The sequence below is a fragment of the Ixodes scapularis genome, unplaced genomic scaffold, assembly GCF_016920785.2.
Source record: "Ixodes scapularis isolate PalLabHiFi unplaced genomic scaffold, ASM1692078v2 PGA_scaffold11__112_contigs__length_91849675, whole genome shotgun sequence".
NCBI lineage: Eukaryota > Metazoa > Arthropoda > Arachnida > Ixodida > Ixodidae > Ixodes > Ixodes scapularis.
The window spans coordinates 25,242,976-25,270,778 of NW_024609837.1; the positions used below are offsets into that span (position 1 = coordinate 25,242,976).

A 27,803-nucleotide genomic window follows, 5' to 3' on the forward strand; every position below is an offset into this window, starting at 1 on the left:
CACTTGTCTCTTGCCGAAGACTTGCGCTAGATCAGTCTCTCCGTCGCGCGTGAACGTTATCCAAGGTCACGGACGACTGTCGTTGGGGTCCGCGTGTGTGCGTTTGAGCTTCGCAATCCAATTTCTGGTGCCGTTGTTTCGTTGGGGCATAGGTTGGGGGCGCGTCATCGACTTTGGAAGCAAGGTCTTGGACGCAAGAGCGGTCCATCCACGCGCGTGCGCGTGCGCGCAACGTTCCTGTTTTGTATTCGTGAGTACTGCGTTCTTTGGCGTCATTATTGTTTACCAGCGGGAGTGCGGGTGCTCGTAACTGACTATTGAGTACGAACCCTCGTGATTGGCTGTAATGGCAGCTATTTTATGGGAATTTTGTTGACGACAGCCTGCAGGAGGCGAAAGCCCATTCTTCGTGATTAAATGCACAACGTGTTCCAAACAAACAAACATTTACAGTTTTTTTTCTTTTACCGCAAATGTAAGCTACCCATCGTCGAAGGCTTATTTTTCTTTCCAATCTTGCTCCAGCGATCTGAACCAGGCGCCAGTTTTAGTACTAACCGTTATCTCACTAAAAAGTTACGTGATTTTCTGAACATTTCAGTTGGAAACTAGATAACGTTTTCGCCCATTTTCAGTAACTGGCGCAATTCAGTTCCATGTACGTGTATTCGAGAGCTAAGTCCGCCACAATTTTCCATTAAAAATATATTTAAAAAAAAAAATGCTTTAACGTTTGAAGACGCAAAGGGTTCATTTTTTAGCTTTGGCATCTGGGTTCATACCACTAGAGCTATAAATTGGAGCAGAAAATGAGCGTTACACAATACGTACTTCATGTTTGCGGTGAAGAAAACCTTGTAGATCTCTTTGGGGAGGGACACCCTGTACATGAAACAAGATATGTTTCACTGGTTAATAGGTCGCGTGCCACCGTAATTGCTTTACGAATGTGAGGAGTGGGTACGTTCATTGCTTTACACTATATTTTTAGTATTTATCCTAGCGGTTGTTAAGACCACTTATATAAACTACGCGTAAAAATATTTCGTGTGAGACATATATCAAGAAAACGTGCATTAAGCAAAATATGTGAATGTTATGCAAAAAAAAAACTTAGTTTTACTTATATCTGAGACGATTTATTTTTCAGCTTTGAAATGCTTTCATTTTGCGTACTCAAATTTTCGTCTTAGCTCCTAACTATCGATGCGCTGTAGCACACGCAATGTGCTCAATTGTCGTCGTTATTCTAGGACGTCTGTTGAAGACAATAACATGAGAAAATAATTAATTTGATTTGATAATGAAAAGACTAGGGTACATTAGAAATGACAGCTAAGATACTAATACTGAAAGAAAATTGAAAAACAAAGCATCCGGAGTATAATACTCTTGTAGAATAAATGAAAAAGGTTTTAACAATACAAATGCAGAAAGGCACGAACGCTAATATACATCTGGGATAGCACTACGTTTTTGCCCTTCATAGCGTGCTATCGCCTCTTTGGCGTTAAATCACCACCACAAACATTGGCAAATGTATTTTGTAAAGAAGTTCAATAAACCGAACGATAGTGTTTTAACTGAATTATTCAGGATGTCAAATAAAATAAAGAAATGTCGTATATCATTGTTTATCGGCCACTGCAATTCAAATTGAACGAGACGGATTCACCCTTGGTAACCGACAAGGTATTCTCGGCTACAATGACAGATTACACCCCGTCAGGGGTGAGCCCAGTCTGTCGTTTCATGCCGGCAGACTAATTGAACGCTAAAATATTCAGAAAACAAACTTTTTTATTTGTTTACGGATTTACTATCTGTAAGAAGAAACATAATTTGCGTAGAGTTTAGTAAAATAGACTCCATGAAAACTATTTATTCACAAGGATAAATTAGTTTGCAAAGAGTCTAAACACATTCGATGCACAATCCCAAGCCAAGTTTCTTTACCATTACTCGTAAAATGTTCTTAAATATTCCCAATAATAATTCAGAATGCCCACAAACATATACCTTCTCAACTTTCAAATACTCGTGCCTATGCCAAAAATGATCGTTACGTAGCTACCTCTCTGCTCTCTTCTGGAAACGCTGACACAATCATAATGGCAACGCTGTTTGACTCGTCTGATAATATCAGAAAACAACTGTAGCAATCTTAGTTTTTTTTTAAATTATTCTTTATGATATCATTTTGATTTCTCAAATTTTGTTTGTTGGCTTTCTGTATTTTTTAAACTTTTTTGCCACAATTGTGACTGGCGATTTTCAGCTTCCGCTATTATTTTTGGTCCCTGGAAGGTTCCACCAAAATAAACCGAACATCTTCATTTTTCTCATAATTCCCGGTACCCAACCTATACGATATATTGTTCGACAGAAAATTGCAGCAAATCGACAAAGTGGCTCGAATTGACGTTGGTCGATTCGAGCCACTTCTGTGCAGCTAATCATGATGTCTGAGATTGCGTGACTGTATCCTGCAAACAAAATGCATTGTAAAACATGCGTATTTTTTAGGTTCAGACGCATTTAACCTCATCTTCAGAGCAATACGTTTGTTTCATTTGTGCTGATAAACATTGTCTGTCGATCGGCTCGAATTTTATATACGCATCTTAAAAAATCCGCATCATCCGCAACTTGGGAATGTCAATTGCTCTGCAATCTACGTAGAGCGATCGGCGTATAACGGTGCTTACAAAGACTCCAAAAACACAATCTGTGCTGTGGCACCGAGCATGCTTGCTGAAACGTCAGGCTCAGTGAAACAGCGCAGAGGTTTTCGCTTATTGAAACGTATCAGCCCCGCCATTGGCCGAACACCCTTCGTAGACTGCAGCGATTGGCCGTCTCAAGTGCTTTGCGGGAGTCTAGAAGCTCCAGACTTTTTAATCTGGAAAACTCATTTGTACATAAATTTAAATAATAAATGCCCAAAACAAATGTTTTTCAAATGTGTTTATTTTACATACCATTTGGTGAATATTTTTTCCCTTTTTTCCATACATTAGTTGAGGACACATGATCGCACTTTGTCATATGGGTTGATGCCAGAGCAGACGCAGTATTTAAAATGCATTTAGATCTTGTATCTCGCACCTTCCCCCTCTACCTTCTTGCTAAGGTGAACCAGTAACGCCATGAGCTTTCTGTCGGAGAAGGCACTCTTCTTTTGGGACTGGCGATGGTTGACGACGGCCCTTGTTTTCCTGCTCTCCTATCTCGTGGTGCGGTTCTATCACAAGGTGTCCAAGTACCCGAAAGGCCCATTCCCGCTGCCTGTCGTCGGAAATCTTCTGGGTGAGGACTTCAGCGATCGTTTGTCATAGCGTATCTGGTGCAGTCAAGAGATGTGTTATCAGGACGCCCAAACAGCTCCGTCGGTAGGTTGTGTACGATAAAGATTGATAGCTTATATATGGCACCAAAAATTAGGGCACGTGTTATTAGGCAAGAAGTATTTTCTCATTTATACAGTATATTACTATTCGGGTGAATTGCCGCTGCATCTATTGTCACGAATGGTAGCTTGTACCACATTATCTATAGATGTGGGCGGTTTCATTTGGATTCAGGCAACGAGGGGCAGTCGTATTTTTTATTTGGCTTCAAATTTTTATATACCGTGGCGCATGTTCCAAGAAAAAGAATCCTTTTTATTTTAATGTCCTGACATGTTTAGTTTCTGAGAAAAAAGAAATCTCAAAGAAGCGGGGAAGAACGACGAGGTTTTGACGATTGTCGCGTGTCGCATTTTTGAATCACTCTCAATCTGAAAATATTCAAAAGAGAGCTTGTATATTTTTTTAGTGTGATATATAGGCAAGTCGGTAAAACGACATTCCAACTACTATTTATTATTCGTTGATCTACTCTTTTGTAAAAATCCCCAGACATGCCTCCGTGAATTACTGTAACCTAAACTGCGGATCTTTTTTTTAGTCGACTATGTTTAGTTTGGTTTTTAAAATAATACCACGTGTAGAACTTTTCCTTGCCTTCCACATTATGTAAAGTTTGTGTCTTAATCACGTACGAGCACTGAGAAATAAATTATGAAACAAAAAAGGTTTTCACTTTTTGTTCAATTTCAGCACAGTGTAAAAAAAAAAAATTTTTTTTGTTTTTACGTCGCGTTTTTTTAACACGTTGTTTTTTTTGTTTTTTTTTTTTTTTTTTGGTCAGCATACATTCCGTTAGAGGTATGTGCACTAGTTTTGAGTTTTAAGCCTCTAAATATGCTAAAAATATTCTGATGGTAGGTTTATGGGTTAAAGCTGTATATTTTCTTGTTTGTTATAATAATCTAAGGGACGCTGAATAAATACTAATATAAAAGACATTAATGTCGTTAGGCGTATAATAACAAGTTTGCAATTCCAAACGTCTAAACACTATAAAATCGCAACTGCCGAAAGCGGGTTTTCAAACAATTTCCGCCGGTGCCATGATTGCAGAGGCCTCAAACCTAAGCCCTATGTGCTACATAATCGATGCTACGTTAGAAATATCAAAATATAATATTGTAAAACATTAGAGTAAAAATACACTTCCTAGTGGAAACCTAAATTTTTAAATGCGAAATTTTATATTTTTAATGCGAAATTTTATATTTTTAATACAAAATTCATGTTGACAACAGAACAGAATCATTTTAAGCATATTTAGAGGCTTAATACTCAAAACCAGTACATACACCTCTAACGGAATGTATTCTGGGTAAAAAAGGGTATAAAAAAACGCGACAAAAATATTGAAAATGTTTTTTTTTTTTTAGCCAGTGTGCTGAAATTGAACGAAAAGTGAAAAACCTTCTTTGTTTCAGAATTTATTTCTCAAAACTCGTACGAGATTAAGACACAAACTGTACATAATGTGGAAGGCAATAAAAGGTTCTGCACGTGGTATTATTTTAAAAACAAAACTAGACATAGTCGACTAAAAAATAATCCGCAGTTTAGGTCACAGTTTGGGTATTTTTACAAAAAATTAGATCAACGAATAATAAATAGTAGTTATAATGTCGTCTTACGTACTTGCATATATATATCACACACACAAAAAATATAGATGCTCTATTTTGAAGACTTTGAGATTGAGAGTAATTCAAAAACGCGAGAAACGACAATCGTCAAAACCTCGTCGTTCTTTCCCGCTTCTTTGCGATTTTTGTTTTTAGAAACTAAATACGTCAGGACATTAAAATAAAAAGGATTGTTCTTCTTGGAACATACGCCACAAAATATAAAAATTTGTTGGAAAATAAAAAATTCGACTGCCCCTCGTTGCCTGAATCCAAATGAAACCGCCCATGTACAACTTTCAGCATACGAAGCTTATTTGTGCTGCTTTGAGGAACGAGATTTATCAGTGAGTGACATTACTATTTTGTTCCGCCATCAGAAATTTGACAGGCATAATAGTGGCTACAATAAACAGACTGGTGTATGTAAGGCTATATAGTGTTTGCAGCTTCGTGCTTGCAGCTTCGTTTAACAAACTTGGCGTTAGTATTTTTTTTCTAGTGTGTGCGAATTCCACAACAACTTTGAATTGAAAACAATTTGTGCTCTATCTTTTTTAAGAAAAAGAATTTAACTAGCTTTTTTTTTGTCTTTGTCACTAAACGTCGACTGTTCATTTTTAAATAATGAGTGCACAAAGTACGCAATTACAATAACTGCTATACTCTCTTAGAACGAATATGAGTCACCCTTTTCGCAGAGCATTTGCAGAGCCAATTACTGCTTCCTGCGGAAGATAGCTTGAAAATTTTAAACGCCAGAAACACGATTTACTAGCAAAAAAAAAAAAAAAAAAATAAGGAAGAAGAAAAAACGTTTGCGGCTTGCAATGTGTGTGGTATTTTAGATGCTTGTTTTTAAGTTGGTGTAAAATCGAACCTTAGTTTTCATTTGTAAACTATATTCAGCATAACCATACCTCGACCTTAATCTGCAGAATGCGGTGATAGTCTCTTTGTAACGATTTCGCGGGAGAGTATATGCACCGGTAGTCTTGCCTTTCGTTTCTCTCGCAATGCGCACATGCTGTTTGGTTTCCTTATATCCCTACGATCAGAGGTTTCGAAAACGGGCACACCTGCCAAAGCAAACAAAAGCCGTGGTTTGTTTTTGTTTTGTTTTTTGCGCAATGCTTTAGCGTTAGAGGCTAACAGAGTATATAATCATCTCAGTTGGCATAAACTTGTTAATTTAATTACTTATTCGAGACAATGACGCGTTACAGTAAGGGGGCAGGGGGGGGGGGTGTTAAATAAAGTGGGAAGTTGAAGCAGAAATAGTTATGCAAAACGCAGAAATATTTATTTATATATGTATATATACTTGTTTATTTATTTATTTTGTAATTTGAATTTCCTTTAACAGCCTGCGTGGGCTTACAGGAGGGTGCACCAGTGCATACGTGCAAGAGCTCAAACAATAGAAAATACAAGACGTAAAAACAAAAACATGCCTTGAAAAAAAAAGTTTCATATTTACATATGTATTAACAAAATGTGACGTCCGACAATGGAAAACATGCATATAGCGCAGAAACCAAGATTGTCCCCATACCTGTATGGTTTGATAAACAAAAATGAATGGAAAATACGATCACTATACAACAATCCCTACGCCATAAAACATGTTGAATTTAACAACACCGAGCATATATTTGGCAGCCAGTTCAAACATTTTACAAATATACCAGAAACGCTACAGGGACAATGCTAAATATAAAATTCATTCGGTGCAATGCTAGCCAGAAACACTGTCAGTTTGCTGCAATCCTGTTTTGTTACCTGGGCGGAGGGCAATTAATTCTGAAATATCTTGCTTCTGCAGGGGAATCCTTTAACACATAAGCATGATTCGGTCATTGTAATTGCGATAGGTGAAGGTATCTTTCTCTTCTTAATGCCAATTTTACCCTGAACCAACTCCTTAAACAACTACGGAGAAGTTCACTGAGAACACTGCGTCCAACTGTTCCTTAGTAGAACGCCCTATACAATGTCTCGTTTCCTTTAGAACTCAGGAACACCAAAGAGCTTTACAAGGCTGCCAACAACTGGTCTCAGAAATTTGGAGACCCAATCACTCTGTGGATGGGTGAGAAGCCAATGGTTGTGCTCAACACACACAAACTTGTGAAGGAAGCGTTCATTGAAAGGAGACACGAGTTTGCTGGACGTTTTTCAACCAAAATGGGTGAGTTATTCGCACTCAATAATTATTTACCATTGAACACGACATACCTTCGTACAACTATTCGAGGTAATTCAAGACGTTTAAAATGTTTCTTTATAAGCGTTGTAGTTATAATTAGGTTTCATTCTGCGCATTCTGTCCAGCCACGAGAACTATAAAGAACCATCGTCCTCGATATATTTTATAGATATATCTATATTGCAATAAACGGGATATATCATCTTATACATATCTATATTGGATTAAACGGTATATATCATTTTATATATATTTATATTGAAGTTTATGCTTATATTAAACGACGAGGACAGGAGGAAGGGGGCGAAGGGCGCCCAGTAAGGCAGCAATTTCTCTCACTACTACCACGCTACCGAGACGCCTATGTGAACCCAGCTACTTAACAACGCTTCTAAATATCCAGACTCTCAATAACACGAAGGGATACCAGGGCGGTGCTTGCACCATATTAATTAACAGTTGGCAGAGTATTGAGTATGATCTATATACCCCTAGCGTAGCACATGTTAGTGCTAAAGAAATCTCGGCTTATTTGTATAGAACCATTAGAGCCAAACCATTTGACATATCTCTGTCCGGTTTAGGGGACAATAATTCCAAATAAATGTCAAACCCGGCCATAATTCCAACGGTGGAAACGTTTCAAGGCCTATACGCCTCTTCTTCGTTGGGGACTACATATAGAGCCCTTGTAAAACACGTTATTTTTGTTGTCTCTTTTTTTTTTGTCTTTTACGTCGATGTTTTTCTCTTCGCGTCAGTTAGACGCCGCTGCTTATGGTAAAGCGCAGAGGGACCTATTGGTATATTCTAGTGTGGTTTAAACATTCCAAAACTTCAAGCAAAGTCCCTGTCATGGATCAGTTTCAACATCAATAATGCAGGTGTTTAGAAGTACAGACGGTGCTCCTCAACGTCGCGGTCTACGGAGACCGCGCTTTGTTCGTTCTAAGTCGAAGTCACGGTCGTCGTTTTGATGTTGGCGGATCCTCTCTTACGAGTTCTTTGTTTGGCCGAAGTATGTGGCTGAAAAATGTGTGCCGGGAATCTAATAGATAACACCTTGGGATATATTTTTAGGGGCGATATTTTGGTTTTGCCGAGCAAGCTATGACATTTCATTTCGACGGATATAAGGATGCGGTGACGTAGCTGCCAACTTCTGAAAAAGGGTTCCTTATATTGATTTTTTTTCAATGTGACTTGGCACTTGCGAGTTTGGGCTTTATTTAGTCAAAGGCTTAAGGATCTTGTGTCGCCGGGCGCATGAACCAGGCGTTTCAGACAAAGGCTTCGATGAACCACATGATCAACTACAACACAGCATCCAAATCAAGCCAAAAATATCAATATGTCTTCGAGCCTTTTTTTATCAAGCGCGCCTACGTCAAAGACCTTCCCGATATCAAGAGCAAAAAAGCACCATTTTTTGCAAAATAAATAAGTAAAAATTGCTCCTGAACGGCCATGGCCATTGGCACACCTAACTCTGAGAATACCTCAAAACGTTGGGTTTCGGAAAGTTAGGGCTTAGTTGGACATTTACTTTTAGTCATCAGATGATTTTCTCCTATATTAGAAATAAAAAAATATAAACCTTTTATGAGTTATGAGTATGTCCAAACACATTTAATCTACGCTCTTCATTGACAAAAAAAAACTGTCTCTTGGTAAAACTCCTTAAAGTTGCGCTATACTCCGCGACAACCTTTCTTGGCAATGCAGTGGAAGCTAGAGACACGCGTTCCCTCTCCCATTTTGAGCGCTGAATAAAGCTGTGCGCGGGCTCTCCTCCTCTCCCCGGAAATGCCGAGAAAAGTTTTCGTAGAGTATAGTTAGTCGATCACTGTTTATTTGGTGTTCCGAAGGGCTCTTATGATGGGGTTTTCAGAAATAACGGCATTTACAGTTTCTTAATAACGATGCCTGACATCCGTATCACTTCACTGAATTATATATTATATTTTATTTCGTTTTCTATTTGACATTCAACAACCTTATCATTGCGGGCATTGCAGAACTCACGTAAATTAAATTATCAAACGAAAACGTAAACTCTAGCAAATGTTGAAAAGACGAACTACATACAATGCTCAATTTAAATTAAGAAAAAGTATTTTGTCTTCTTGTTTATTATTGGAACAAAAGTATCTATCGTTGAGCAGCAGAAACAGGATTGTTTTTTTGGTATAATATAGGAGTTCTTAGGCTAATCTTCTAATTCTATTCAACCAAATTACTGCTCTAAGCAGACTACAAGTTTACTTTTGCTATCATTATTGTGACTTTTTCGCGTTATTGAAAATACCTCGAGCCTTAACATTTTAAAGTGTTTCCACTTCCCCCATCACAGAGGAGAAGTAAACGCGAAAAGAAAAGTGTTCAAAGTTGCGTTCTGTCTTTTCAAGCGGAACTCCAGAGACAAGGAAACCACAACATTATGTTTGAGGACTATAATCCAACCTGGAAAACCCTGCGCAAGTTGGCACTGACCGCCGTAAGGTAAGCGAGATTACCAGCGCGTGATTAAAATGGATGGCATATGGTCCTTCAAATGGATATCATAAATTGGTTCATTGACGCTTCGCCATAGATTCTGTACAAAGCTGGGAGATGGTGCATTTTCTATTTCATTATTGCAAAGAACGAAATTACTTGAGTAAAAAATAAAAAAAAAGGATGATGATGCTAATTTCCCGTTTTGTAGTATCTGTCGGCCAAAAAAAAAAGTCTTATTGTCATAAGAGCCGACAAATAGAGGAAGTTGAGAGAGCAAATGCGCAAAAACTGATCTCCAATAGCAGACGATATTTTGAGTCGCATGCGGAGAATGAATTTTCAATGCAGTGCGTGACTGTTATTTTCATGATTATTACACACTGACTGGCCACAAAACAATATTAATCAATATTTTTGTTGCACTAGTTTTCCTTATAAATCAAGAGCTACCGCCATGATTGGCCTCATCCAGACGTCTTCATTTGTAGAGGGTCACGTAAATAACAAAATCAGGATCTTCTTTTTTTTTTTAATTTTGCACTTACATATGTTTATTGTTAAAAAATTTGATAACAAAATGCACCATATTCAGCCACCTCTGCACAATCTTAGCTGGGTACGTTAAGAAACCAGTATCTGTTGTTCCTTCAAAAGGCCAACGATTAATTTGCCTCACGCCGTAGGCCTGTTAATTCGCAACGTCAGATAATGTTAATTTTGACAGGCTTGTAGGCCAGTGCATATGGTAAAACTCATGTTAGCGACCTGCTGGTAGGTAAATGAAAGGTTGCTCTCCTGAACATATATATATTGCGAAGTTGAGCCATTGAGGTGTGGCTATTAAATATCGAGTGCTGTGGCAAAAGTGTGATTTGCTATAACAATAGTGCAAATTATTTATTTTCCTCTTTAATATACACCTCCTCTTTTATCTATTGCCATTGGATACAAATTTTTATTTGTTGGAATTGCATGTCATCGTGTTTCAACGGCTTCAGCATCACCGCCGTAATATTTTCAATGTTTCTGTTAGCTTAAACAGATACAAATGTACAAGCCCAGCGGTGTAGTCTTTCCATTTTCCCGGAGGGGGGGGGGGGGGGGGGTGGGGAGCGGGGGGAAGGGGGGGAGGGGCGTTGCGCGTTATTTTTTTTTTCCAGAACCCAAGATTGAAGCTAACAAAAGCACGCTAGGATTCCATTTCCCATGTATTTTGTGAATAAAGGCAACGTGGGCGTTATTTTGTTTACATGTCACTACTAGAAGCTCGTTACATGGCACGTAAACAGCGTCTCGGTAAAGATCATGGCCCGGGCCCAGGGGAAGGGGGGAAGGGGGGGGGGGGGCTCTGCCTCCCCCCCCCCCCCCCTTTTCTTGAAGTCTACGCCTATATACAAGCCTGTGGGATAGGGAATGGAAACTCTACATCAAATTGCTGGGTGTAAAAGGGGCCATGCACGAATGCTTTACACTAAGAAAAGCATATTTTTCAATATGTGTAGTATGTATAGCACCTGTCATCTAACGTGCTTGCTTATTTGTAGTCATTTGGAGTGTAGGAACATGTATGAATACATTGATTTCTATTGGTATTCTTCGCAGGAAGTACGCCGTCAGTGACTCGTTGGAGAACCTTTGCTGCGAGGTCGTGGATGCTTACGTGGATTCGTTGAAGGAGGGACCCAATGTAGTGGATTCGAGAGCTCCTTTTATGTACATGCTTTATAACATAATCGGCATGTCTGTCTATGGAGCAAAGTAAGTTCCTGCCACGAACTCACGTGAGCTCGGTACTCTCATGTTGACAGTTTAGATTCCTGCTTTTATTTTCACCCCAACGGTTCTCAAAAATATAAAAAAGAGGAATGATTAATGAATGATAAGTACTTGCTTCATATGTAAGCAATGGTTAATTTAGCTTCTGTTGACTGCATTGCATAGAAAAAAAAACGGTTCGCAGGACAGTGGCACTTTTATCTGGGACTGGTTTATGAATATCTATGCGCTGGTGCATCTAGCCATGAGGGTTATAGCTGTGGTAAAAATAAATAAAAACACTTAAAAAACATATAAGTCTATTCTTTCACTTTCCTAAATAGAGCCATATTTGTGTTTCTGTGTACCGAAATACACCTTTGAAGCGGGGCTTTATTTTATTAATCATTGTTTTTGTTTAATTTTGCAACAAGAATCGGAGTTGCAGACCAAGAAGCAAATACACAGTGAAAGGGAATCTCCTAAGTTGCAAAAACAAGGGTTATAACTGGTAAACATTTATACCTGAAAACAAACTTTCTTTTCCGCTGTTTCAGAGATTTTTAAGCATGGACTTCTAAGTTGTCGTTTTCTAAATATGTTTGAGGAGTGCAAAAAAGCAACATGCCAAAAATCCCGTTTTTGAACACCACAAACACAGAAAGGTTTTAAACAATGACGTGACTACTCATTTTTAATTTACAGAATTCTTAAAAAGAGGAAGAACAAATCAGTCGACATTTATTAGTTTCGAACTATAGAGCTGTAGATATTGAGCGGAGTATTTGCTGGGAATCACGATGCATTAACTGGAGTCGCCGGTATATGCGATAATTTAAATTGACAATAAATGAATACAACCTCACATTTGTTTAAACATGATCCCTGCGCATGTATACGGGGTGTTTCCTTTTCAAGTTCACCATATTTGTTTAAAAAAAGCCGTGAAAGCTACACTAATACGGCTTGTGCAGGTGAGTTATGCCGCCAGGGGCACGTAATAGAGGGGTCTTAAAATGTGTTAGCTTTTTAATCAGTTAGAATAGACGTATGGTTTCAACTATAAAAAAACTTGGTGGGCGCCATCGAAAATTATTAAATCAGTATTTTTTTAAAGTCTTTAAGCGCCTGGGAAGCGTGGTAGTGCGCTGAAAAAGTGAACACTTGTGCAACGAGCAAGAAGCTGGGACGAGAAAACGCGATTGATAAGAGACGGAAAACCCGTTCGGTCGCGTTATCGCACATGAGTCATTCTATAGCAAAAAATACGGCAATTTTCGTCATATTCTGGATATGGTTGAAACAAAAAAATATAAATGAAGATACGTCTGACAATAAGGTTGGCTAACTTAAAAGGCTAAAATTTCGTTGTGTTTTTTTTTTTTTTTTTTTTTTGCTGACGTTATGGTTTAAGGTTTGGGGAATCAGACAAAAACCTTCTGTACTCCGAAAAATTACTGAAAAAAAACTATTCTTACCACATAATTTTAAGTTGCATGCAATCGAGCACTAATATATTATATCTTACCTTGAAAGGAAAACACCTTACGCCGCCGTTTTCGGTCCAGACAGGCACTCCAAACCTAAGCAAAATTTTTAAGATTTCTTGCTTTTTTTTTAGTAAACTTAAAATTTGAATTTGACTAAGAAGCTTTTTTCTTTACTTATTTTTGTGAACCTTGTGCTCAACTCGGTTGAATTGCAATCGTGAAACATTATTCGGACAATTTTTAATTAAATGGTGAATATGTTCCTTCAAAAACGGTCATATTTATTTATTATTATTTATTTATTTATTGATACCCTTCAGGGCCCGAAGGCATTACAGAAGGGGGGTGGGCATAGCAACAATATACAAACAAAAGAAATATACCTAACTAGTGAGTTAAACAGGACAAAAATATAATTTGAAACAATATATACACAAACAAATTCACTTAACAAGGGAGTTATAGAGGATGCAAAAAATAATTGTAGACAGCAATTCGAAAATCAGAGCTCTCGGCAATCTCGACTACAGCTGCGGGAAGGCGATTCCAGTCCAGTGACGTTTTGGGCAAAAAAGACTGAAAAAAACGTGATGTGTGACAGTGAGCAATGCCAACTTTATATCGATGGTCGACGCGCGATGAGATATAAGACGGTTGTATTAACAAAAGCTGGCGCATTGACGTGTTAAGATAATGGATCTTGTGAAATAAGCACAAGCGTGACACTTTCCTGCGAAGAGAGAGATCAGGTAAGCAGAGATTGAATTTCATTGCTGATACGCTGGATGTTCGGTGATAGTTATGCAGTATGAATCGAGCAGAACGGTTTTGAATGGCTTCAAGTGATGACGCAAGTGTTATACCAGGGTCCCATATAGCTGCGGCGTATTCAAGTTTACTTCGAACCAAAGACTTGTAAAGAAGTAGTTTTAAAGAGGTGGAAGCAAGAGAGAAGTTTCTTTTAAGATAGCCTAACATGCGGTTTGCATTGTTGATTACGTATTGAATGTGAGTATCCCAGGAGAGGTTATTTGTTATATGCACACCGAGATATTTATATGATAAGACAGAATCAAGGACAACGCCGCTAATATTGTAAGAATGGCATGTGTTCATTTGATGTGATACTCTCATGGATTTGCATTTGTTAATGTTAAGTTTCATATTCCATGAGTCACACCACCGGGAAATGCTGTCAAGGTCTGACTGAAGAGAATGAATATCAGAATCATTGGTTATTTCCCTGTAGATGACACAGTCATCTGCAAATAAGCCAATGGATGAAGAAACATGAGTAGGTAAATCATTAATATAAATAAGAAATAAAAGAGGACCTAGTACGGAACCTTGGGGAACGCCTGAACTTACTGGTGAATGATCTGAGTTGCAGCCATTAACATGAACAAATTGTGAGCGGTTAGTTAAAAAAGACTCAATCCAAGCAAGAATATGGGGTTCTATGTTAAGGACAGTGAGTTTATGAAGAAGAAGCCGGTGTGAAACTTTGTCGAATGCTTTTGAGAAGTCTAAAAATACACAATCTACCGCGGAAGAACGATCAAGAGCGACATGAAGATTGTGAGTAAGTGTTAACAATTGAGATTCGCACGAAAATAGTTTCCTAAATCCATGTTGAGCCGGGGTGAAAAAAGACTTAGAATTAAGGAAAGCAACAAGATGAGAATAAATTATGTGTTCCAGAAGTTTGCAGGGGATGCTCGTTAATGAAATCGGACGATAATTACTCAGGCTAGATTTATCGCCACTTTTATGGACCGGAATCACCTTCCCCACCTTCCAGTCCTCGAATAGGGGGTAAAGAAAAGCCATGTGGGCAACGGTGCTCGCATTTTCGGAAATGGCCGAAAGTTCAACCGACCCCATCTGTTCAACATATAAAAATAAAATTGAAAGGCACTTTTTGTTATTTTGGAGAAAATATATATATATATATATTTTTTTTTTTTTTCATGGGAGGCAGATCGGCAGGCGCCCACCTCGTCGGCAACGCACGTCATCGTCTGCTACGGTCGAGTGAAACACTGCACGTGGTACCTAATTTCGTTAATTATATTTGTATAGCTTACTGTAAAAATCTTGAAAGTATGACATGTCTATTTATAGTGACTAGAGGATGCATAATTTTTTGCTCTAAACAATATGTACGGGTGCGCCTGCAAGTTGAACAGCGAAAACTCGAAATATTGCTTGGGATTCTTTTTATCAAAAGCCAAACAACGCACATTTGTAGCTTACGGTGTTTCTTTCTCTTATGTATTTAAATTTAATATATAGTCCAGAAATACTATATCACATTTAGAATATCAGTGTTTTATTGGCTTTCATACAACGTTATAATCTAGACCACTGCCCACGTCTGGGACATCACCGGTATAGTCCATCTGCTGCAATTTCGTTAGCATCTCACGGAGAACTCTTCCTGCACGTTTGATGTGGATGTCATTCTAGCTACCACATGCCCTTGCCCTACAGGCGCCACATAATGGTTTTGACATGTCTTTGGTGTGGCTTTTGCTTGCTCATAGCTGTTGCTGAGTCTTTGCATTTCTCTCTCTCAGTTGTGACGACGCTATCTGGAACCAATAACGTTCACATTTTTAATCGAAGCCTTTGCCCATTCATAAAGATCTCGTCCTGTGATGATCTGATTGTCAAATGACCTTTGAATGCTAGCTTTGTTAGCCAGCCGTTTTATACTGCCGCCTAAGCCACCACAAGGGTTTTTTTCATGAGACCTGGCCAAAAAGTGCCACGTCGCTTCCAACTCGAAGTCTTCCTTGTGAAAGCAGAGGTTAAGGAAGTTTTTCCTGTTCTTATACTGAGAAGCAGCGCCATCCGTAAAATAATGAACTTTGGCGAGGTCTGACTTTTGTTTTCCGAGTTCATGCAGAAAGTGATGTTGAAATGCATGCACTGCCACGTTGTCATGTTGAAGGGAGTCGGACACAACCACGCAAAAAATGTGTAATCTAGGAGTCAATTCCTTCCTTCATGCTTCGAGTGTAGGCAACAACAGCATGAAGTGTCGCTTGAGTGCTGTTCAAATGGAAGGACTGGGCAGCATCCAGAACGATGGAGCTGTAGTTATCTGCAAAGTTCATGATGACAGGTGCCTCGGTTGGTGGAAGTGGCGATTTCAAAAACATAAGATAATTTGGCTGAGTTTTACTCCCATAGTGATGACATTTCAAGCTCTCCAGCTTTTCGAGGAGTTCTCCCACTACTTCTGCGGTACTCGATAGAACTGTCACGAGCAGGCACCTGTCCGAGTGCACTCACCGCTTGTACTTTGTTTCGTCGTCTTCGGGAGTCTTGTTTTGGAGAAAACGTTTTAGCGGTTCCGGCCCTGGGCATCTCGAGGAGGTGTCCGTCATGTAGCTCTCTTCTTCGATTGAACAAAAAGTCAAAACCATAAGCTCACCACAGTTTCTTTTTTTCTTTTTTTTCCAATGCATGCAACATAAGCTTGACGTTTTGATGGTACCCGCACACACAGAGTGTGTGCCACTTGAGCCTGATAATACACACCAGGGGGGACGCAGAGAGGCGAAGGTTGAAAAGGGGGCTGGCAGGTCTGGATTTTTCTTTTTCTATTGAATAAATGCTTCCTTTAAATTCAGGAAAAAAAAAGCCACTTTTGATTTTTAGGACGTTTTTCATCCCAGGAAGACCGTGCGATATCCTGTCATGTTGGTAAAAGGCCTCCACTTGTCTATGTGGACGATTTTTTGTGGATCGGGTTTTTCGAGAATTCCTTTCGTTTCTCGGAGTCGTTTGGCAGTTCGCACTATCTTCTTGCCGCAACCAAAATATCCACTAGTTTCAGATATTGTCCAAGATGGCGGGCATAGTGCTAGAATTAACAGCTTTTCTTGTCTGCACTTCGAGCTTTGAAATGTTTCTCGCATGCTACGCACAAAGACTTATAATCGCGCAACATTGATTTGTCCTCTACAGGAATATTAGTTTGTAACATATTCGGATAGACACTTGTACTGGCATCTACGCACGGATTCGAATCCGCACTTCTGCACTTAGATGGCTTAGGGCTCTCGCGGTCCTCTGCGGGACGCTCTCTGCTTCCATAGGCCTCTATTGTGGGGCTGTATAAGGTGTATCCGCAACATCTTCCCAGGATGACATTTGAGCTGCTCTGTCGCCGTCAAGCTCAGATGCCTCTTTCAGACTTCTACACCTCATGTAACATTCGGGACATAACCCGTCACCAGAAACTAAGCCGAGGGATGTCAGCCTTTGCGCCAAAGTGTTAGAAATAACAGAAGTTCCCCGGCTTGTTCTTCTGTGTTTCGCGAAGGGGTCCACGCCACGGTTGGAAGTGGTGTGGGTTGTGTACTTAGAAAAGTACATCTAAAAATGATGTGCGCAAATGTCCGTGAAGGTAGACTTGAGCCTCTTTCCCCGTCGACAAAGATCATCCTGTTGGTTGTGTGGCAGGTCTGTAACAGCTTGACCCATGTTGTTCATACAGTGTTTGAGGTGGAAACTACGTGGTAGCTAAAGTAGCACCCACATCCTGCGTGCAGGAAGAGTTCTGCGTGCGAATTCAAAGATATTGCAGTAGACGAATCATACCGGAGACGTTCGAGACGTGCGCAGTGTTCTAGCCTATCACATGAACTGAAAGCTAATGAAACACTGATATTCTAATGGGATATAGTATTTCTGGACTATATTTTATATTTATGTACAAAAGAAGAAAAAAACACCGGTGCGCTATAGATGTGCTTTGTTTTGCCTTTGATAAAAAGTATCCCAAACAATATTTCTAGTTGTCCATATTCAACTTGCAAGCACACCAAGAAATAATGTTTAGAGCAAAAAAGATGCACTTTCTAGTCACTATAAATAGACATGTCAATGTCAAGATTCTCAGCATTAGCTATACAAATAGAATTAACGAAATTAACTACCACGTGCAGTGTTTCACTAGACCGTAGCAGACGACGGCGTGCGTTGCCGACGGATGGCCGCCTGGAGGCGACGCCCGTTCTGCCTCCTATTTAAAAAAATAATTTCTCGAAAATAACAAAAAATACTTTTCAATTTTTTTTTTACTTGTCGAAATGATGGGGCCAGTTGAACTTTCGCCTATTTATAAAATTGCGAGCACCGTTGCCCACATGTTTTTTTCCTCTTTATGGTCGTTTTTGAAAAAAAGCGACAATTCACTTTTTAATTAAAAATTGTCAGAATATTGTTTTTACAATTGTAATGCAACCTAGTCGAGCCTAAGGTTCAGAAAAAAAGTAAGTAAAAAAAAACTTTTCAGTCAAATTCTAATTTCAAGTTGACTAAAAAAATCAAGAAATCTTAACTATATTTGCTTAGGTTTGGAGTGCCTGTCTGAACCCAAAATGGCTGTGTAAGGCGTTTTCTTTTCGAGAAAATATAGAATATATTCTCGATTGCATGCAAACTTAAAATTATATGTTAAGAATAGCTTTCTTCAAGCAATTTGTCGAAGTACAGAACGTTTTCTTTCATTCCCCGAACTTTGGGGCATGACGTCAGCAAACATAAACGTGATTCAGCCCTCAAACTTAGCCATCTTTACTTTCAGACGAGTCTCTATTCATTTTTTTTTCAAGCATATCCAAAATATAACGAAAATTGCCGTCTCCTTTGCCATGGAAGGACGCACATGCAGCCTTGCTCCTGTTGCACAAACTTTAGAGCCCCGCCGTGCTTCCCACTGCCTCAAAGTATTTCTAATGTTGACTGATTTAGTGGTTTTTGATGACGCTCAGCAAGTTTTTAATTATAACCACATGTTTATATAACGTTATTTAACGTTTTTCACTAAATTAGCCTGGTGATTATTACGATTATCTTCTTATACTATGTCCCCCCTGTCCGTATAACCCACCTTCACAAACCGCATTAATGTAGGTGTAATTTTTTTACGTGTTAAGCCTGTGTGTAATAACGATATCTTTATATTTAATGTTCCTACACTTTTTTGATTATCACCCGTTGTATCTCCATCCATTTCATATATTTTCTGTTTCAGGTTTGATAAAGAAAGCCCAGAATTGACTAAGATGCAAGCCATTAACAAAATCTTCTTCGAATTAGCACCTAATGGACTGCCAAGTGACATTGTGCCGTGGCTGGGTCTACTTTACCGAGGGCGTGAAAAGAAGATTGAGATTCTTTTCAAGGAATTTCTTGACAAACTTGATAGCCTGTACAAACGAGCTGTGAAATCATACGTCCCCGGTACGCTAGCTTTTATTTATTCTTTTTTTTAATTTTTAATTGGCGGCATTTTCTACACCCTAGTGATAACCACCTTGCCCCAGTGGTTCCGAGACAAAGCGTTTTCCAACGGAACCCCAGTTCACGGGTTCGAATCCCGCCCGTGGGTCCCGCTATATGACGGAGAACTATTGAGGAGAACGTTGCGCAACTGAGGCTTTGGTTGCACGTCACCACATGCGAACGGATGCCCTTTCATTGGTTAGGTACTTAAAAACCCCAAACCTCGTGTTTATTATACCACAATCATCGAAATATGATTGACATATTACATGGTCACAAATTCTTAACATTTGCAGAACCGGTAAAAAGGGTATGCTATGCCTAGACGCGAAATTCACGAAAATATAATTGTAGATTCGCTTTAACTTTCTCTATCCCTTTCCAAATTCAACTGCGTTTTTTTGTTTGTTTTTTCAAAGCATGCGACCTTTCAGTAATGCTTCATTTCGAAGCAAAACAAAAGTATAGCTACAAATATGTAATACAACCAGCAATCAATTCGGGATAGCTGAGCGTGGAATATAAAACGTTCTCAGTGACGTAATCGAATGACAAAAAGAACAGGATCATCTGCAGATTAGGCTGGTTGCCTAGTTACCTAAATGTGTTTGGGAGCTTTAGTAGATAGCTTTTGTATTACTGTAGCTATGTCTAGTACCTGCATGCTCAGGGGTGCGCGGTATCATTGCAAACTTCGTTGCATACACACTGGTGTTTGCGAACTATAAGGTATCGACATTGTAATGGGTAAATAATCTGCTAAATGTTTCTATAGCATAGTCCTTGTTTTCGTGTATGTCTCCCAGAAACATGAGTTGTAGTTTTTGTCCTGTTGACGTTCCAAGTAAGGGGCATATTTTTACGTTGCCTGAGTGTGTGTTTCCACTCGTTTGTATCGCCCGCAGATGTTTCACGTAGCAACTTCTGAAATGTGCATCAAGTTAGTTTGTAGCGTGACTACTGGTAGCTTTAAGAACCACTGACGTTCTTTGGTCTCAAGTCCGTTCTACAAAAACCAACGCAGGGGCAACAAGTTACGTTCCAATGTGCAACGTAATTTTTTCTCTTAGTGTGCACGCTTCAATACTTGGGAGATGCAGTTCCCTTAAAATTATAATTTTAGACGCGTTCTTAATACAGTGCGCATGTCCCAAAATATCTCGGAGCATCAGATGAATGTACGTGTTTCACAAACCACCACAACACTGGTAAGTAATAAAAAAAAAACTAAGAATGCTCAGTGGATGGCAACCACAAGCTTATGATATATTTTCTAATGTCCCATTGGAAACCAAGCTCTATATATTGATATACATAAATCGAAGAGGGCAGACACAACGCAGTGCATCAACCATCAACTGCATATCCATCTACTCCATTTACAGCGCCTCGCGGGCATATTTGCACACTTTGCGCTTATAAGGCATTTTTGTTATTTGTTCGTGAGAATATTTTAAGCACATTGAACAGTTTCTTTTGTTATTTAACGGCGATGCTTAATGTTTTGTGATGATGGAAATTGACGAGGTTTCGGCCAAAATAGGGGCTTGAAAGGAACGGAGTCAGTGAAGTGACTTTGTGCGTTAAATAAGAAACGTACGAAGATGTTTTTTTTTTTTGTTTTTTTTACATTCTCTCAGGCAAAATCGAAAACTTCACGCACTCCATGTTGGCAGCGAGAGACGAAGCCATTGAGCAAGAAAAGAACGACGCTCAGTACCTCACCGAAGCCAACATGGTCCAGATTATTATGGACATCTTCGGAGGTGAATAAGACATATCTACTTTCTGCACATAGGTGTATAAAAAAATAAGAACCTATATATTTAATGTTATGTACAAACAAAGCTTATGCTGATACACGCATGTGACATATCCATGATTGATGGACGATCAAATCATATTTGTCGCCATGTAATGGTGATCTTGATTGCAAATATGCTCATTGCGTCGCAAATTCTAAAACTCAATTCGCACATTGGTAAAGAAAGTTTAAACATGAACTGTAGATAGTAGAAACAAGTTTTATTGAAATTTCTACACTACTGAATTCCTACTTAAGATCACATACGAGCAGCTTCATTGCACTCACTAAATCTATTTTCTTCAAATATGACATCCGGCTGAGGAGTCATCTAAAAAAAAAAAAAGCTTATTAGTCGCAAGAGTGTCCAAGTTAGAGTTAGCTATATCCCATATATGCTTATCAGTTCGAGACATTTCGGCATTATTCAATATAAACCTGTTATTGATTACCTTTTCAGCTGCAACGGATACTTCATTGGGAGAGCTGCAGTGGTTATGTCTGACGATGACCAGAAAGCCAGAGATACAGGAAAGAATAAAGGAAGAAATAGAAAGAAACTTGGGTAACTAACCCCTTTGTCTTCTTGCGACTGCTTTCAGCGGACCATTTTGTGTCTCTCAGAAGATATACGCTTCTACACATCGTTACTAAAGGGAACAAGAACCGAAAGCATGTAAAGAAGCATCTCCTCCCGATTGGTCTAAACTGAAACTTTACCCATTCTACGTGCATGTGATCTCCTCGTGACAACTGTTTGCTTTCGTCTCCTTCTTTTCCAAGCGAGGGAGAGGAGGCGAGAACGCGCGGGGGTGGGCGTCAAAACACCGAGCTCTGATTGGAACGATTAGCGGGTAGACCGAAAGCTATAGACCGTTTTACTGAAAGAGGGCGAGAGAGAAAAGCGGAAAGGGCTACCGGCGCTTTCCCCCTTTCTGATTGTGTAGAAAGAGTGAAGGTCCCGGATGAGAGGCTTCGCCGGTGTTGGGTGTCTGCTGTGCCCGAACTTCGTTCGCGCTTTCTTTCCTGTTTTAAACTCGCAAACTTAGTTAGAGCCACGGCTTCGATGGCAGCAGTCCCCCGGCCATCGGGACACCATTGCTGGGTCATAGGGTGCACGAATAAAAACAGAAAGCGTAGAATACTGTCCGAGGACGTATGTAGCTTGCAAAGGATCCAGCAAGGCGAGAGCGGCTGCAATGTCTTTGAGCTCCATCGCATTCCACATGACCCCTGTCTCCGGAGGCAGTGGATTGCTTCCGTAAACCGAAAAGGCGTCTCCTCAACGCCATCCTCTCGACTTCGCTCGGAACATTTCGTGAGTGGAGCGCGCACCAAACGCTGTACCGCCGATGAACATGGGGTACGCTCGCAAAATTGCGTGCGAGTTTTCTCATGATAACTGCTGTTTCAGCTTGTAAAATTTTGTAACTGAATTTATATTAATAGCGATAATTTGCAGTGGTGACTGACTCGATTTTATCATCTACAACACTTAGATGAAGGCTCATTTCCGCCCCCGGGTGAGGCTGGAAATTGTTGAAAACGTATTTCTATTGTTGTTTTTTTCTAATCGCGATCTTCTGCGCGATACCAGGGAGCCGGCAAAAGCGTCCTTGGAGTGCCGCTGGTGGGTTGTTTCCGTTGACTAAGGCGCTTTGAGGCGCTTGATAGTCGCTGCAGGGAACGTCTCGTGTGTTGCGATCTGCGTTTTGGAGCCCAGTGTGCACGTTTCTTTGTGTGGGTCATGGCAGCCGCCAGTGTGGCGACGGGGGGAACAGCGGCAGCAAACGCGCCAGCTATAGAAACTGGAGGTGAGTACCCAAAATATTGCATCAAATAGTAAGATAATTCGTGGCTGCTTCGAGGCTTTCTGTGGTTCGATAAAAGTACATCTGGAGCGTCTTCGTCGTTCATTCACAAGGAAATATAAGAACAGGGACACGAAGATCAAAACAGCTGAGCAAGACGATATGTAGCAGCTCCGGGCGTTTACAAAGTTAATTGAGGTTCCCGTTTCTTGTATAACTTGTTGATTACAACTAAAAGCGGCTACGTTGAAATAGGCCATTGCAAGCAAAAATGTATAAATGGTTCATCATTTCCAGTCATGCGGAAAACAATGGAGTTTAAAAACATTCCAGCCGTACTTGCCTTGCCAGATTTCATGCAAGCTACATAGGTCCTCGGACAGTATTCGACGCTTTCTGTCGTTATTCGTGCACCCTATTACCCAGCAATGGTGCCCCGATGACCGGGGGACTGTCGACATCGAAGACCATGACTCTAATTAAGTTTGGGAGTTTGAAACGTAAAAAAAAGCGCGAACGAAGTTGGGGCACTGCAGACGCCCAACACCGGCCAGGCCTCTCATCCGGGACTTCCACTCTTTCTACACAATCAGAAAGGAGGAAAGCGCCGTAGGCCTTTCCCCTTTTCTCTTTCGCTCTCAAAATGGCGCTACCCACGACAAAACGGTCTATAGCTGCCTTTCTCTCCACTGCACTGGTCGAACGCGTTCCAATGCGAAAGTCAACCGCCGGACGCCGCGTTCCGCGTTCTAACGCGTGCCACCAGTGGAGTGGAGACAAAGCTACTAGCTTTCGCTCTACCCACTAAACGTTCCAGCCATAGCTCGGCGTCCTGGCGTCCCCGCACTCTCTTGTCTCCTCCTCTTCCTCACTTTCTGGGCGCATAGAGATACTGACAGCTTAAAAAAATTGTCCGGTCAACTTCAGTATTCAAGAAAACATTTAGACCTCATTGCCAATGGCTGTAAGTGTAGAAGCATCTTCCGCGACAGACCTGAATTTTGTCTGCTTCCCTGAACGAGTAATTGTATTTTAAACCAAGCGTGCATAAACTGCGTTTTCGTCATCCAACTTTGGAGCAGCGGAGGCTCTGGTGTATCGTAACGCAAAGGTGGCGCCGAACTGAAGCGACCTTCGAAGTTTGTTTTCCGCGTGAGTTCTACGACGTGGTTTACGGTCGTTGCTGCTCTGGCAAATTTGTTGGGAATGAAAGGGGACTATCGTTGTGCGGTGGCCACACTCCGCACTTCTCCGCGAGATTCACAGTTGCGAGTAAAATGGAACGCCGAGGTGGCGTCGGGAGCACTGTGTTCCCACGGAGGATTCAGGCATAGGATCTGACAATTGCAAGCCTGGTGTGACGTCACACGAGGCATTTGAGCGCAGCCATTGATACTTGCAAACTTTGACACAGAGTTTCGTATAATCATCCGTCATTGATTAGACTACATTTGGGTGTCATTTAATAAAATAAAAAATGACCCATGTTAATTATTTAGCGCCGTTCACACACTTGCAACCGAGTACGAACGAGAGAGACAAGACCGGTTTTGAAGCCTCTTGCGACTTCGTAGGACCTGCTCGGCAGCAGCGCATCCGGTTCTCCGCCGTCGCAAGAGGCTTAAAACCGGTCTTGTCTCTCTCGGTCCTATTCGGTTGCAAGTGTGTGAACGGCGCTTTAAGTTCCCGCCAGCTAACCATCACAACTCCTTAAGAACTTCCATTTTTCACCAGACAATCTATTTATGAAACCTAGTGCGTGGAGTGCCCCGTGCATCTTTCTATCGCTGCGATGGGATTCCGATATTAGATTATAAGACCGTAGAAGTCACAAAACAAGCACGAAGAGAGTAAGTCAAGTCCTGTACAAATACGGACATATACAATAAATGCGCAAGGTTTGGGATTATACCTTTCATCTGATTGATTTAGCAGGTTTGAATGCAGACGCCCAACAAGATTATGAATGCCGTGTTGTAGCAATTTTGGTGTTCTTTGGATTTAATCCAGCCGCTCGGTAGCGTCGGTTGAACTCCAGTGACTTAAGCTGCACCAAAGTTGCACACTTTGTACTGAGTGCGCGGTAGCATTTTCATCTCTCAATCTTCTGAAACAGGGCAAGCTCGACCCGGAATGCAAGACAGAGGAAAGCTACACTACACAGTGGCCTGCCTCTTGGAGACCCTGCGCATGTACCCCATCGTTCCCCTAGGCCTCCCGCATAACACGACATGCGACACAGAAGTTGGTGAGTCTAGTTTCATACTACGGCTCGCTGTAGTACGAGGCGGGACTTAAAAATTTTTGGAATGTTGTAATAAAAACATATTTGTTTATTTTTTTTTTTTTTACAATTTGCCACGTTAATCACCCGCAAAGTAGTCTATATTTGCGTAAATGTTTCGATCCAAAAGTGTGTTCTACTTTAAAAAATAATTCAGGAACTCATGCAAGGTAATGCCTTTCCATGCCTCCCTCGTTTTTTGTTTGGCCTCTTCCACATCCACAAAACGTTTCCGCTTCGTAACTTTGATCATACGGGCGAAAAGAAAAATTTTTATGCGGGCCGAAGTACGGTGAATAGCTGGGGAGGGGGAGGGGGGGGCGGTGTAATGCCATTTTTGTTCAAATATTGTTGCACTAACAGGGTGACAGGGCAGTGTGTGCTGGGGCATTGTCGTGATAGAACCCCACGAATCCGGGAGCTTCTGCATCACTGAGTTGCGCAAACGTGGCAAAACTCCTAGGTAAAACACCTGATTAACAGTTTCATCAGGAGGAACACACTCGGAGTGAACAATGATCCTCGCATCAAAAGAGCAAAGCAGCGTCGTTTTAACACTTGACTTGACCTGACGCGCTTTTTTTTTTTTTGTGGGGGGGGGGGGGGGGGGGGGGGGTTGTGGCGAACTGGATCTCTTCCACTGACTTGACTGTTGCTTTGTCTCAGGACCCTAACCGTATCACCAGCTTTCATCACCTGTGATAGCTTTTGAAAAGAAAATTTGTGTTAATTTCCAAATGTCTTTTAAGCTGCGAGAAGCATTTACCCGGAAATTTTTCTCATCAGCAGTCAGCAAATAGGCACAAATTTCGTTGAAACTTGCGTTAAAATTGTCAGTCAAATTGCGTTGGCAGAAACTCAAGGACACTTCACTCAGTTCAGCAAGTTCCTCAATTGTTCTCGGACGGTCTGGCAAAACAAAACTTCGAACTTAATCAAAGTTCTCAACAGCTGAAGATGTGGAGGGTTGTTCTGAATGAGGTTGGTCGTCGATCGGTAATTCACCGGCCTTGAAGGGAAAACGACACTCGTAGACCGGCGATTTCTTCATAGCATCTTCTTTGCAAGCTGTCTGAAGCAGTGCAAGTTTCCGCCACCATCTTCCCTAAAAGAAAACAGAATGTCACGGCCGCACGCTGTTTCATCAAATCAGATATTGAAAAAAAAAAAAACGAAGAATGATTGCAAAAAAAAAAAAACGAGGAATAAGTTTGAAGCGTTTGGAGAAAAAAATTCCCAACATGCCGCTAGAACTTTAGGAGACTACGCCGATCGGCAAGCTGACTCGGAAGTGGTGCCGCTAAGTGTGCTAGTGGCAGAAGCTGGTACTACGAACAAGCCGTTCGCAGTAGCAGCTTTCGCCACTATAGCCTCCAGAAATTCATTCTTGTTGCTTTTGGGTCCCCGCTCGTATAGCGATGTGCTCCTGATTTCCAGCGCTGAATTATGCGGGAGTGTGTTTCTTCTCTAAACATTCGAAATCGTGTTTCAAATTACGCTGGGGGGTTCATATCACGTTACGTGGAACACTATGTGAGCCGCAATGGTCGCCTTAGTGGCACTACATTACTACATTAAATCGCTACACTTGAAGCGAAATATTTATCGCTAATGATAAAGCTTTAGCTATACATGGCTTGCTTTTGCCATTGCTCTGTACCATGCTCCTTGGCACCACCGAACTTCTTCTCGACGATCCTTGCCCAAAAGAACAAATTCGATGGTGCCAAATGTTTACCGCAGAAGGTGCGGGCACAGGAGCGTGGTACGGAGGAATGGCGGCTGCTACGCTGCCATATTACGTCACCCACAAGGCATGTATAAACAAAAATATTAATAATGAGCTGGTGAAAAGTGCTGCGGTGTGCCCTCATCCACGCTTTTTTATCCACCGTTGAAAGTAAGTTGTGTGGGCTCTCCGCGTACGCTCTCCACAACAGCGCATATTTCAATAGGACTGAGTGTTAAGTGTGTAAATAATTGAACGCAGTTCAACGAAATGGCGTTTATTAAACCCATTAATGAAAGTCTACATTGACGTTGCCAGATGAAAAGGCTACAAAGCGTAATTATTTTTTTATTCATTTCCATGCGAACACAGGAGGACAGTTCATTCCCAAGGACACTGGCATCTTTTACAACATCTACACCATGAACCGTGATCCCCAGCTGTGGCCAGAACCCGAGGTCTTCAGGCCGGAAAGATTCCTGGACCCTGTCACGGGCAAGGTGAACCAGGAACTTCTGCCCCAGCTGATGTCTTTCGGTCTGGGTCCCAGGACGTGTCCAGGAGAAAAACTGGCACATGTGGACATGTTCTACGTCCTGGTGCGCTTTATGCAGCGTGTCAGCTGCAGCGCACCGGCGGGGAAATCGGACACCCCAATAGCGGCAATTAATTCCAACTTGTTTTTGACTCCTGCAGAGCAAGACATCGTTTTGACTAGAGTGTACTGACCCGAACAATTCATGTCATTACTTATGTATACTCAAGAACGTTTGCTTTACGTATTTGTGTCTGCTTTGAATGCATTAAAAATAAACGAACGGCAGAGAAAAGATGAACTTTGTGTACAAAGAAAGCCGTCCTAAGTAAAGATTGCAAACAAGCCATCA

General features: G+C 40.8%; 1 protein-coding gene across 1 annotated transcript; it reads left to right on the plus strand.

Moving 5' to 3' along the window:
- Window positions 1–27,803, plus strand: LOC8031716 (cytochrome P450 1A1). The gene is made up of 10 exons (XM_040215915.3): window positions 1–250; window positions 3,134–3,309; window positions 7,044–7,223; window positions 9,650–9,743; window positions 11,343–11,498; window positions 19,038–19,246; window positions 20,929–21,054; window positions 21,553–21,657; window positions 25,020–25,151; window positions 27,289–27,803. Exons 2-10 carry the CDS (start codon window positions 3,150–3,152, stop codon window positions 27,642–27,644), a joined length of 1,518 nt encoding a protein of 505 aa, XP_040071849.1. The 5' UTR covers window positions 1–250; window positions 3,134–3,149; the 3' UTR covers window positions 27,645–27,803.

Bases quoted from the DNA above. Each gene is read 5' to 3' on its own strand.
- LOC8031716 (XM_040215915.3), top strand. From the start codon at position 3,150: ATGAGCTTTCTGTCGGAGAAGGCACTCTTCTTTTGGGACTGGCGATGG. The intron at 11,499-19,037 runs GTAAGTTCCTGC...TTTCTGTTTCAG, and splicing joins ATGTCTGTCTATGGAGCAAA to GTTTGATAAAGAAAGCCCAG. The intron at 19,247-20,928 runs GTACGCTAGCTT...ACATTCTCTCAG, and splicing joins TGTGAAATCATACGTCCCCG to GCAAAATCGAAAACTTCACG.